At 37.5% G+C, this 14,335-nt stretch overlaps 1 protein-coding gene across 2 annotated transcripts in view; it reads left to right on the top strand.

Annotated features, from left to right (window-relative positions):
- The window catches only part of NSF (N-ethylmaleimide sensitive factor, vesicle fusing ATPase), a 144,043-nt gene that overhangs the window by 76,815 nt on the left and 52,893 nt on the right, over positions 1-14,335 (top strand). For both annotated transcript variants that reach the window (XM_045888722.1, XM_064583410.1), the window contains exons 10-12: positions 11,175-11,340; positions 12,353-12,427; positions 12,615-12,802. In XM_045888722.1, coding sequence (XP_045744678.1) covers positions 11,175-11,340; positions 12,353-12,427; positions 12,615-12,802 — 429 coding nt within the window. The remainder of the gene's footprint in view (positions 1-11,174; positions 11,341-12,352; positions 12,428-12,614; positions 12,803-14,335) is intronic.

Genomic DNA, 14,335 nt, shown 5'->3' with positions numbered 1-14,335 from the left:
AACTGCTAAACAGCTATGTGGCCCTTTTGACAGGCCAGTGGGAGTAAGGGGCCAGAGGTTAAAATGCATGGCTCATGAGGAGAGGACACCTGATGAACATGCCTCTGTTTGAGTTGGGATTCTGGAAGGCTGCACAATAGAAGCAGGGGTTAATCAGAAGTAGACATGCTCTCACAGAGGCCAGCTTTGAATCACATCTAATTTCTCTAAAATTCAATTGAAGGTTCCTAAATGACTAGTGCCCCTCGGCATCCATCAGAATTATAGATCCTTCCTGGAGGAAGGTAGTATCATGCAAGGCCACAAATTATTTCTATAGTTTGCAAATGAGATGCCTGGTTATAATCAAAAGCAATCAGGTATACAAAGACATAGGCAACTTGAAGAAAGAGAAACAAAAGTGATAGAAATTGGGCCTCCAGATATTGGAATTCTCAGATACAGACTTAAAATAACTACACTTATCACATTCAGAGGGAAATAAGATTTGAGAATTTTGGCCGAGCAGTGAAAACTGAAAAACAAAATCAAATGGAAATTCTGGGAATGAGAAATTCAGCAACTGAAATTAACTCAGGTAGATGGATTTAAATAGCAGATTAGACACATCTGAAGAGAGAATTGGTGCACTGAAAGATGTTAGACAAAAATAACCAGAGACAAAGGATGAAAGCAATGAAAGTGATAGAAAATACCAACACAAATGATGATGGAAACCAGAAATCCATTGAATGCTATTTCTAAGAAGCTGAAAGAGAAGAACTGTTAAGTTAGAACTTTGTATCCAGTAAATGGGTAAATTGTCATGTAAATATACAATGAAGTATTACAGAGTAATAAGAAATAAACGGACTATGGTTATACATAGCTGTGAATCTTACAAATAAATGTTGAGCAAAAGAAACCAGACAAGGGGGGGCGCCTGGGTGGCTCAGTTGGTTAAGCGACTGCCTTCGGCTCAGGTCATGATCCTGGAGTCCCAGGATCGAGTCCCGCATCGGGCTCCCTGCTCGGCAGGGAGTCTGCTTCTCCCTCTGACCCTCCCCCCTCTCATGCTCTCTCTCTCTATCTCATTCTCTCTCTCAAATAAATAAAATCTTTAAAAAAAAAAAAAAAAGAAACCAGACAAGAAAGAATATGTACTGTATGATTCCATTTATATAAGGTTCAACTAAAATATAATGTTTAATGATACATGCTTAGGTGGTAAACTCTAAAGAAGAGTGAGAAGTAGTTTCCATAAAAAACCAGATTGGGGTTGCCTATGGGGAATAATGGGGAGGGATATTGGGGAAGAGTTGTGAGGACATGCGCCCACGATGCTGGCACTGTTCTATTTCTTGTTACCTTATATGGATGTTCATTTTATGACCGTTCCTTGAAACATGCATTCATATTTTGTGAACTTCCCCTCTCTGTATGCTGTAGTTCACCATAAAAAAAGTTTAAAAGAAATAGACAATAATCACTGCATGGGAGAACAATAATAGTCATCAATATGGGTTTTTGTTTTGTTTTTTTTTAAGGATAGAACTAAAATATGGAACAAAACATAGGGGAAGTGGATTAAGTCTATGTAAGATCTTTGCATTATTTGGGAAGAAGATAATACTGTTAATTAACATCAAACTTTAAGTTAGGTGTGTATGTGAAAATTGTGTATAACTTTCATGCTTTTCCAAAGCATGAGGAGGAGCTGGGAAAGGAATAAAACTCAAATTCTTTAGAAGACAAGATTCAAAGAAAATGTGAAGATACGGAAAATGTAACTTTAAAAAAAAAGAATTTCACTTATATCAACAGTCAAAATGATAAGGTACCTAGAATTAAATCTTAACAGGAAAATTAAGGGAGAAAATTATAAACATTTTTGAGAATCTTTTTTCAAGAGCTAATAAATGATAAACCATGTTTATGTGTGGGAATACTGACAATATTGTAAAATGACAGTTCTGCCCATATTAATTTATAAATTTATGCTTTTTCAATCAAGTCTAATGGGACTTTTTTGGAATTTGACAACTTGTTTTTTTTTTTTTGGATACTTGAAGAGCCATGAAAATTTTGGAAAATTACGAAGACTTATTTCATATCATGATTTACTGGAAAGCTGTAGTATTGAGATCGTTATATATTCTTGCATAAACAGACCAAGGAAACAGAATAGAACACAGGAGGAACTTGCTATTTGGAAAGTGACAATGTAAATCAAAGGAGAAAGAATATTCCATGAATCAGGATGAGATCATCAGTTTTCTGTTTCATAAAAATAAAATACAGTCCTTATCATATCCTACAGAATAACAGAATGGATTTACAAAAAACTAAAACTAAAATTTACCAGAGAAAATATTTTTAGAAGAAATGTAGGCAAAAAGCCTTAAGAATTGAGGCTAGAGAAGAATTTCTTAAAAAAAGGGGGGGGAGGGAGTATTTATTTATTTATTTATTTATTAAAAGATTTTATTTATTTATTTGACAGAGAGAGAGAGAGAGCACAAGCAGGGGAACTGCAGGCAGAGGGAGAAGCAGGCTCCCTGCTAAGCAGGGAGCCCAATATGGAGCTCGATCCCAGGACCCTAGGATCATGACCTGAGCCAAAGGCAGCTGCTTAACCCACTGAACCACCCAGGCGCCCTATTTATTTATTTATTTACTTACTTACTTACTTACTTACTTACTCACTCACTCACTCACTCACTCACTTACTGTCACCCAGGCACCCCAAGAAGAATTTCTTTATTAAGATACAGTAATCAAATCCATAAAAGAAAAAAAAAATGTTAATTTGGTTACATTAATATAATATGAAGAAAACTCCCTCTGACAAATTACACACAATACAGATGTCTCAAACTGGAGAGGATATTTGCAATGCATATAATCCACAAAGAATTGATGTTTTATAAATTCTCCGTAATAACTCCTTTATAATAAGTACAAAAAAGACAAACACCACAATTAAAAATAACAACTAGCAGGGGCACCAGGGTGTCTCAGTCAGTTGAGTGTCTGACTTGGTTTTGGCTCAGATCATGATCTCAGGTCTCTGTCCTCAGCCACATTGGTTCTAAAAGGCATGGGTCCTGGTGGATTGGTACAAGTCCAGTAATCACAAGTCCAGTAACTCTTCAGACGGTCCCAGAACCATTCAATTTTACTGTTCATCCCTATTACTACAATATTTTCTCCTTCAAAAATCTTAACACTCAGTGTACCAAGAAAAATTGTCACCACCATTTACTATCTGGGTTGAAAGAATTCCTTTTTAAAAATTATTTTTAAGTTATTTTACAAATAATTTACAAATGTAAGAATAAAAGAGAGTGAAAGACTATTATGTATTTAATAAGAACTTAAATATAGCAAACTAAATTTTTATTTCATTTTCTTGGTTTTGAAGATATAGATAGAGATATGTATCTATATATCTGTATCTATGCAGATAGCTATCCCCATCCAAATGGGCAGGAGCCTCTGAATATAACTAGTGGTTCATCAGTTGTCATGCATGAACTTCTACATACTGATTCTAAGTTTTTATTTTCTTTTTTTTTAAGGTTTTATTTTTTATTTATTTGTCAGAGAGAGAGAGCGCGCGCGCACAAGCAGGGGGAGTGGCAGGCAGAGGGAGAAGCAGGCTCCTTGTTCAGCGAGGACTCTGTCCCAGGACCCTGGGATCATGACCTGACCTGAAGGCAGACACTTAACTGACTGAGCCACCCAGGTGTCCCTGATTCTAAGTTTTAAATACACCCTTAATGGAGTCTAGCTTGTCATTACTTCTGGTTCTTTTTGTACTTGCACTGTCAAGACACAATACTTGAAGAATTTTGTTTTTTAAAAACATTGTTTTGTTGAGGAGAAGATGGCCACCAGATACTCCATAATTGCAAAACATTTTCATTTTTAGATTTGTATACACCTTTTAGAATGGTCAAATTTTTAATATCTATATCACCTGTTTTTTATCATCATCTCTCTATAAAACCTGTCTTCAGCATCTGTCTACTTAGAAACCATATCAAGGAAATTTTGATGCCTAATGAAATAAAAGATGAAAGAATACTGTCATATGTCTTTTAGAAAAATGAGATGGTCTAGTTTCTTGTCACAAAATATTGCAGAATGAAGATTTTTGTTGAATAACTAGATGAAAATGCCATTTTTTTGTCCTTAGAAATATATTATTCACTCATTCTTTATTTTTAATTAGAGAGAGAGAGTGGCGGCAAGGTAGGGGCAGAGGGAGAGGGAGAGAGAAACTCAAGCAGACTCCCCACTGAGCGTGGAGCCTGCCACAGGGCTTGATCCCACAACTCTGAGGTTAGACCTGAGCTGAAACCAAGAGTCAGCGCTCAACTGACGGCGCCACCCAGGCACCCCTCACTTGAGTTTGAGAAAATATATGCAGGATAACATCATCTGAGGCCATAGGCTGAGATTTTACTTACAATCGTCAATTTCACCATCTTCATTAGAGTCTGAAGTGCTGCTACATCACTCTGCATTAATCTTTGGATTAGATGTAATAAGTGAAATATTTTCCTCTGTTGGTTGTCTTTTCTTTGCCATTATGGCCAGTGAGGGGGGGGTCTGAATTCTCAACTGTGTGTAGTTAAAGCTAAAACCAGGCAACAAAGATGGTGGATGGTGTCTCCAGACTTCTTTTGTACCTTCTTGAAAGATGTTGTAATTTTTTGGGCAACACAGTAAGAAAACTGAAGGATGATGTCATAGCGGTCTTGATTTCACTATTGCATTATCCCTCTGAGCAATTCCATCATTCTTTCATTTTCTTATTTTGATCTTTTTTAGGATAGTTAGGAATAATTGATGAGTAATGATGGTGTAATTTCTGGAGTGTTGAAATAGCATAATCTTAGATTTATAAAAAGGTCCAGTGGACTCACATGGTAATTGCAAGATAGAATGAGTTTTATTCTATTCTATTTTTTTTTTAGAGATTTTATTTATTTATTCATGAGAGACAGAGAGAGAGAGGGGCAGAGGCAGAGGGAGAAGCAGGCTCCCTGTTCCACAGGGACTCGATCCCAGGACCTTGGGATCATGACCTGAGCTGAAGGCAGACGCTTAACCGGCTGGAGCCACCTAGGTGCCCTGTTTATTCTATTTTTTAAAAATATATTTTCCATTTTCTTCTGTGGAAGACTTCTAATTTAAAAAGTCATGAAATATGGGGCGCCTGGGTGGCTCAGTTGGTTAAGCGACTGCCTTCGGCTCAGGTCATGATCCTGGAGTCCCTGGATCGAGTCCCGCATCGGGCTCCCTGCTGGGCAGGGAGTCTGCTTCTCCCTCTGACCCTCCTCCCTCTCATGCTCTCTGTCTCTCATTCTCTCTGTCTCAAATAAATAAATAAAATCTTTAAAAAATAAATAAATAAAAAATAAAAAAAAAATAAAAAGTCATGAAATATCAATATAAATCGTTAAAATTGTTCAACAAAAAAACTTAAAAACTGAAATGGTGTCTAATGGACCCTGATGGTATACTGAGGATTAAACACTAGGTGCAGGTGAGTCAAAATGTCCCCTTTTTAAAGAGGCATTTTATAAAAATCTGTTGTGATAGTTTCCACATGGCTGCATAGGTATCTTTGGTGCTGTTTTTAAACTTGCAGACATTTTAATTATGACACTGCTAATGATACAACTGAGTTGACAAAGAATTTCTGGGTAGATGTTAATCTAGCCAGGATTTTCAGTTATACCTTTTCTCAATTCTTACATCCCGGAATGGCTTGGTGTACTCAGCTAATGACCCCATGGAGGGTAGATGTGTTACATAATAAAGAAGAGCATCACCTCTGTGATTCTGGACAGTCCAGGCTGACAGAGATGAACACTTGCATATAGGTCAAACTAGTTAAATATAGAACAGCCGTTATGGAAGGCAGTTGCCAGGGGCTCAACAGCATCAGCTCTGTTTCTGTGGGGGAAGACTTTGCAGATGGTAAGAACAGAGCTAGAGGCCAGTGAATTAAAGAGGATTGCATGGTGGAAATTTAAACTCTTTGGTAAAGGGTTTATTGATGAGTCAGCTATATTAATCTGTGAAGATTAATCTTGACATCTTCCTTACCTGACTCCTAATTTATTGCAAGAATTTACCTTTATTTAAGTAACACACCTGTAAAAATTGGTGTGGTTGTACTGACTAGGTTGGGGGAAGGCACGTGATGACAGGTCACAAGATTAGTAAGGTTCTGAAAAGATCAGAATGGTACTGATTATAAGACAAATTGTTCCTGTGGGTCTACAGTGTTCCTATTGTCTCTGGCTTCCCATCCACACAGATGATTTTTGAGGTCGGACTGAGAAGGAAGTCATGATTCCAGTGGCAACATAAGGCACAATGACAGCAAAATTCATACATTTTAGCAGCTTTTTGTTTCATGCTAAATTGGCAGACAACCTTGAATAAAAATGTCTTATAAAATAATGTAGAGGGGCACCTGAGTGGCTCAGATGGTTAAGCGTCTGCCTTCAGCTTGGGTCATGATCTTCAGGTCCTGGGATTGAGCCCCATGTCAGGCTCCCAGCTCAGCAGGGAGTCTGCTTCTCCCTCTCCCTCTGCCTCTCCTGCTTGTGCTCTCTCTGTCTCTCTCTCTCACATGAATAAATAAAATCTTTAAAAATAAAATAAATAAAATAATGTAGAATCTCAGGGCACCTGGGTGACTCAGTCGGTTAAGCGTCTGCCTTCGGCTCATGATCTCAGGGTCCTGGGATCGAGCCCCACATCAGGCTCCTTGCTGGGTGGGGAGTCTGCTTCTGTCCCTCCCCCAAATCATGCACTTGTGCGCTCTCTCTCTCTCTCTCTCAAATAAATAAAATCTTTAAGAAAAAAAAACTCTACACGTGTTAAAACTCACAAAACTTCATACCAAAAGTCAGTTTTACTTCATAATAATGAATTTTTAAAAACAGATAAAATATAATATTTACATTCTACTCATATTTGGATTATTGTTCACTCTTTAATGCAGTTCTCTGCAAAATGATAGTCATGTGTTCATCAAGGTTTCTAAAATTTAACTAGGGTTTTTTTTTTCCTGAACTACTTACAGATTGTTTTCCTTCCACCAGTGTTTTAAAAACTAAGTTCAAATCTGAAAAAAAAATAATTTTCTCAATATAGTCATATTTATTGAACAGATGTCTGATGATAAATGATAGCTTGGTTGCTTAAAAAAAATTTCAACACCAAAAGCTATCATCTTTCCAACTGTAGAAAAGACTGAGGATAAGGAATTGGAACTATACCTTCAGTTTTGCCAAATACTTCTGTATGGTAGGGTATTAATTCTTGGAAATTTTGTGACTGAAAAACAGATTCTACATTATTTTTTTTAAAGATTTTATTTATTAATTTGAGACAGAACAAACTGGGGCGGCACAGAGGGAGAGAGAGAAAGAAGCAGACTCGCCTCTAAGCAGGAAGCCTGATGTGGGGCTACATCCCAGGACCCAGAGATCATGACCTGAGCCAAAGGCAGACACTTAACCAACTGAGCCACCCAGGTGCCCCATAAAATAGTCAAAATTGTTATAACAAAGAATAATGTGTGGAGGGAGCAAGCTTACCCAACCTACTGCTGTAGTAGAATAGGCTGGCAATAATATAAAAATATGAAGCCCGATAGAAATGACAATCCATGAAGAGAAAAGATTATTTAGTCTACAGTACTGGATCAGTTAATTGTTTGAATAAGAATTATTTGGATTCTTATTTCACATGTACCATTTACAAAACTGAAACTCCAGATAGATTGAAAAATTATATATAAAGTAAAAATTTTTAAAGAGAAGAAAATATAGGTGACTATCAGGGTCTACAATGGGGAAGGATTTTAAGGGTAAAATTAATTTTTAAAAATCATAAAATTAAAAATGGGTAATTTTGGCAACATAGTAAAAAAAAAAAAGTAAAGGTCCTTCTATATTCAAAAATATACCATAAATAAAATTAAAAGATAAGCGGCAAGCTGGGATAAAATATTTATAACAAATGAATAATACCCTTAATATATAAAGAATTTTTCTATAAATCAATAAGAAACACTATTAAATCCCAAAAGAAAAATGTGCAAAGGATATGTACAAATAATAAAAGAAAAATTACAAATGGTAAAAACATGATTTTAGAAAGTACCATCCTCTTCAGTAATCAGACAAATGCCAGTTAAAAACAACTGGAGGGGCACCTGGGTAGCTCAGTTGGTTAAGCAACTGCCTTCGGCTCAGGTAATGATCCTGAGTCCTGGGATCAAGTCCCGCATCGGACTCCCTGCTCAGCAGGGAGTCTGCTTCTCCCTCTGATCCTCCCCGCCTCATGCTTTCTCTCTCTCAAATAAATAAATAAAATCTTTAAAAAAAAAAAAAAAATTGGAAAACACTGTTGTTTGGTTATCAAGTTGGGAATTACTTTTTAGATTTTGCTAATATTCATTACTTGTGAGGATATACCAAGATAGTCATTGTCATATACCTTGGTGGGATTATAAAGTGATAAAATCTTTCTGGAAAAGTATTGGACACTATTTCAAGGGCCTTAAAATACTCAACACACCTTTTAAAGTAACAATTTGCATTCAGGAAGTATAATCATTTATTGTCAAGGAGTTAAGTACAAAAATGTTTATCATGGGACACCTCGCTGGCTCAGTCAGTAGAGCATGTGACTCTTGATCTCTGAGTCGTGAATTCGAGCCCCATGTTGGGTATAGAGATTACTTAAAAATAAAAATCTTTTTTTTTTTTAAAGATTTTATTTATTTATTTGACAGAGAAAGACACAGAGAGGGAACACAAGCAGGGGGAGTGAGAGAGGGAGAAGCAGGCTTCCTGCAGAGCAGGGAGCCCAATGTGGGGCTTGATCCCAGGACCACCCAGACGCTTAACTGACTGAGCCACCCAGGCACCCCTAAAAATAAAATCTTAAAAAAATGTTTATTGTAGGGCGCCTGGGTGGCTCGGTTGGTTAAGCGACTGCCTTCGGCTCAGGTCATGATCCTGGAGTCCCTGGATCAAGTTCCGCATCGGGCTCCCTGCTCGGCGGGGAGTCTGCTTCTCCCTCTGACCCTCCCCCCTCTCATGTGCTTGCTCTCTCTCATTCTCTCTGTCTCAAATAAATAAATAAAATCTTTAAAAAAAATGTTTATTGTAACAACATATATAATACTAAAAACTTAGAAATTATTAAATATCTGATAGGAAGGAATTAAGGTGAAGTTAGGGGAGTTCTCTGTGGAAGCAGTCATACAATGAAATATTATGGAGCCATTAAAAATTATATAGTTGTATGTATAGCCATGTGAAAGGGCTGAAGACAATATCTGTACTGAAAAAAGGGATACAAACTACCTACACAGCACCTAATTAATAATATGAGTTATTTGTAGCTAGTTGAATTTTGGATGATTATGATTTCTTTCCATTTTTTAGTGTTTTTCCACATTTTCTATAATCATGTATTTTGCAAATAGAAACAAAAATAAAAATTTTAGTTTTCAAAGAATAATGTTCAAGAGAATACAAGATGCAGTGAGTTCCCAATTTTTTTAATTAAAATAAATTTAAAATATAAAAATCTACAGAATGTTAACAGCATTTATCTTTAGGTATTATGTAGTATATATCATAGGTATGATATGACATAGCATATTTTTAACTTATTTCCATTTGTTTTACAACTTTTGCTCAGTTAACATCTAATGCTTTTATAACGAAGTAAAAAAATCCCAACTTTTTTTAAAGATTTTATTTATTTGAGAGAGAGAATAGCGACAGAGCACAAGCAGGGAGGAGAGGGAGAAGCAGGCTCCCCACCAAGCAGGGAGCCTGATGCAGGCCTCGATCCCAGGACCCTGGGATCATGACCTGAGCCGAAGGTAGATGCTTAACTGACTGAGCCACCCAGGCGCCCCAAAAAAGTCCCAACTCTTAAAAAAAAAAAAAAAATTCTATCCATACCAGAGGTTTAATGAATACCAATCATATCTAATCCTGAATCTCATTATGCCCATTATTTATATTATCCATATGTAAGTTAATGTTCATTTTCACCTGTTTTGTTAATCCCTGATTTTGTTTGTTTGTTTGTTTGTTTGTTTGTTTGTTTAAAAAAAGAAAAAATTGGGGCGCCTGGGTGGCTCAGTTGGTTAAGCGACTGCCTTCGGCTCAGGTCATGATCCTGGAGTCCCAGGATTGGGTCCCGCATCGGGCTCCCTGCTCGGCAGGGAGCCTGCTTCTCCCTCTGACCCTCCCCCCTCTCATGTGCTCTCGCTCTCTCATTCTCTCTGTCTCAAATAAATAAATAAAATCTTTAAAAAAAAAAAAAAAAAAAAAAGAAAAAATTTATGGAGTGCACTTCCTTCTTTGGTTCCTATAAGAGACTTAAGTACTTGAATATAAATTGTTAGAAGGTCCATGTTAACCTAATGAATTATTGGCATTTGAAAATATTTGCATCTATTAAAAGTTTACAATGTGCAAACTATTTTCTTATAATGACTGTATTCAACAAACTCAAATCACTATGCAGAAGAAATAGCACCCCCTTGACTATTCTTTTTATAAACTATGTCTCTGTTCTCACTTTACTGTTAGAAAAAAGTACTTTGTTTTCGTGTGATATAACCAAATGTGAATCATGTTCACCTCCTTCCGTCATCTGCCCACTTCCCAGTCAATCTCCGGGTAGAGTTACTGCTTAGTTATATAATATGACAGACGTTAAGCCTGCTGCAACTATTCTCTCACCAAAATTCAGGGAAAATGGGAGGGAGTTGCCATTCACTGACTTAAGACAGACATCTGATAATTATGAGTTGTTCTTTTCAATAGTGAGAAAAGAAATGCATGTCAATGAACAGGTTATTTGATGGACTATTCACATTCATTAATATATAATGTACATTTTTGTTTTATGGCTATTAAATATGAGGTTCTGGAATGCCTTTTCAGTTTGCAGAATTCTGAGAATGCAGTTCCAATACCTTTGAAGGGTAGAAGCCATGAGTACACCTGCTGTATTTATTAGTCAAAATGGAGGAAAATCAATCTGTGACAGCTTTGTTTTGCTCTCTTTGACTAGTTTGTTTAGTAATATATTCAAATTATGACCTTCACTATAATTTCTTCCCTCAACAGCTTGGTGCTAACAGCGGTTTGCACATAATCATCTTTGATGAAATTGATGCCATCTGCAAGCAGAGAGGGAGCATGGCTGGTAGCACAGGAGTTCATGACACTGTCGTCAACCAGTTGCTGTCCAAAATTGATGGGGTAGAGCAACTGAACAACATCTTAGTCATTGGTATGTTTGCTTTGAAAAAAAAAAGTTTTATGATTTCAAAAACATTAGACACATAGGTTCTGAATTAAGATCTCTGTAGGTTGTAGTTAATACTGTGTTGCCCATGTTTCCAAATTAGAATCAGGTGATATTGAAGAATCTTAAGTACCTATTTTAATGTCTGGCCTTAATAGGACAAATAAAAGGTGGGTTTTAGTGACTCATGGGTGTGTATGCTCATAGCTCAAAGATGAAAAAGGCAGCATAGTGTAATGCAGTGGTTTTCAAATTGCATCCTATAGGCCTCCAGGGGCCCGCAGAGGTGCCTCAGGGTCTGTGAGTGAGCTTCAGATCATGTATCCCAATTATAACTTCTTCTTTTAACTGTTTCATGTACTGAGGTTCTTTTAAGATGACTTTAAAAAACAAAACTTTTGATATTTATGAAGGTTAAAAACCATTGGCCTACAAAAAAGGAGAGGGACTTTGGGGTTGGGCAGATCATGTTCACATTGTCCCTCTCTCACTTGGACAGGCTACTTAGCCTCTCTGAACTGTACCTTCTCTTTTTAAATATTTGAAGTTTTCATTACATTTATATTCCATTGGCAGTATAGTGAAATACTAAAGCAGAGTCTTCAGGTGTTTCCATTAGAACAGATCAAGAACAAATGATATTTTTATTTGAGAATAATTGTTTTCTATTTGACCTTTATAAAATATCTTAACTTATTTGAGAAATTACTGTTCTTACATATACTGAAGGGACATTTTATCTTATTTTTTAACTTTTTTTTTTTTTTTTAAGATTTTTTATTTATTTGCGAGAGAGAGAATGAGAGACAGAGAGCACGAGAGGGAGGAGGGTCAGAGGGAGAAGCAGACTCCCCGCCGAGCAGGGAGCCCGATGCGGGACTCGATCCCGGGACTCCAGGATCATGACCTGAGCCGAAGGCAGTCGCTCAACCAACTGAGCCACCCAGGCGCCCTTATTTTTTAACTTTTGTTGTTTCGTTTTGAAATCTGTGCTCAGGAATGACCAACAGACCAGATCTGATAGATGAGGCTCTCCTTCGACCTGGAAGACTGGAAGTTAAAATGGAGATAGGTAAGCAGATCTGTCACTGGTTGGGGGAGGGGTGTGTGTTTAGAGTTCATTAGTAAGAGCAGAGTCCTATAACTTAACATTGGTTGGAAAAGTTGTGTATCATGAAGAGCACATGTTTACCTGCTTAAGTACCTGAAGGAAAGGATTAGGATTGTAATAATTTCTACTTTATTTTCAATTTTACCAGGCTTACCAGATGAGAAAGGTCGACTACAGATCCTTCACATCCACACTGCAAGGATGAGAGGGCATCAGTTACTCTCTGCTGACGTAGACATTAAAGAACTGGCTGTGGAGACCAAGAATTTCAGCGGTGCTGAACTGGAGGGGCTGGTGCGGGCGGCACAGTCCACTGCTATGAACCGACACATCAAGGTCAGGAAAATCCGCTAACACATTAGGATTCTGCAGCTCTGTAAATACTGTGTCAGTGTTCTTTCCCTTTCCTTTCAAATGTACCAAGAGCTGTGATAGTGCTGACTTTTGACAGAGAAGAGACATGGTGAAAGGAATGGGAACTGTCCGCTGCCAAAGCTTTAGAGTGGTAGGAAGATGATGCTGGCATCTGCCCGACGGTAACGACGAACACATTTGCCTCGGTTGCTGCCATCTGATACGAACATGTGAAGATGAAGAGTATGAGGAGCTCAGTTTTTAATCTTTGTACTGTGTAGAATTGGAACATGTCATAGGAAGTTGCGTTTTCTAGATGCTAGAATTATGGGGGCTGCGTCATTCAGCACATACACTGAATACCTGCTGTTTTCTGAGTATTAACCTGGAGACACAGAGATGATAAACCATGACTTCTCCCCTCAAGGAATTCAGAGTCAGGCGGATGGACATGTTTGTAAATTAGTACAATAATGTTATTGATACTATGGTAGGAAGACATACCGGGATACTTTTATGTTGATAAAGTGCTTTTGAGTCTTTACCATCCCTTCTCCTCTTCAGGGATAGATGGATGACTCCCAGATTTATGTCTCATCTCTTGAAAGCTTCTTTCTCCCACTTTCAGATTTACACAAAATACCTCTACCTCAATGTTTTATCAGGTCTCAAATTTAATATTCCCAAACCAAATTCACTGTGTTTTTTTTTTTTTTAACTGCTTTCCTTCCTGTTCCTATTTTCCTGTTTATCCCAATTTCCCAGGCTTAAAACTTCAGGAATATCTTTAATTCCTGCCACTCTACTGTGTCCTATATCAAGTCATTCACCAAATTTTGTCACTTCTATCTTGGCTGTGTCCTTCAGTTTCTACCCACCTTCTGTTTTATTAGTCTTCCTGTTTCATACTATTCTACCCTACAGAAACTTCAGAACAAAGTACAGACTTCTTAGCCTGATCCTTAAGGTCCTCTAGATCTGACCCTAAACTGGCCTTTCCAAGTGTGTTCCCAATTATTCTCCATACTTTAGCCAACTGAAATACTCATTGGTCATCAGACATTAATTTATTTTTTCACTTACCTGCTTTTGCAGAAGTCTTTACCCTCTATGTTTACTTATCTTTTTAATACCTAGTTCATATGCCACCACTTTTCTTCAAACCTTTTCTGATTGTCTCCTCTAAGAAGGATGTATTGTCTTCCTTCTTGGGATAGTAGTGTATCACTTATGGTACTTCCAGTTCACTTTGGTTCACAGTAGATTTATTCAGCACCTACTCTATGCCAGACACTATGCAGGCAGCTAATGCTGCACCTGAAAGGAGTAAACTGCCTACCCTGAGCAGCCCATGGTTTAATCTCCACATTCAGTAACAGAAAGGACAGGGGACGTAAGGAAGTGAAAGGGTGTCAGATGGGGTCAACTCCTGGGGTGAGAGGATGCTTCACAGAGACATTTCTGGGTGAATGTGTCTCTTGGTGGGTTAGGACATTTTAGGTAGAAGGCAAAGGA

Source organism: Mirounga angustirostris, unplaced genomic scaffold (assembly GCF_029215605.1).
Source record: "Mirounga angustirostris isolate CCGP_5_RB_7025 unplaced genomic scaffold, mMirAng1.0.hap1 SCAF_17, whole genome shotgun sequence".
NCBI lineage: Eukaryota > Metazoa > Chordata > Mammalia > Carnivora > Phocidae > Mirounga > Mirounga angustirostris.
This window is presented reverse-complemented; position numbering and strand designations above follow the sequence as displayed.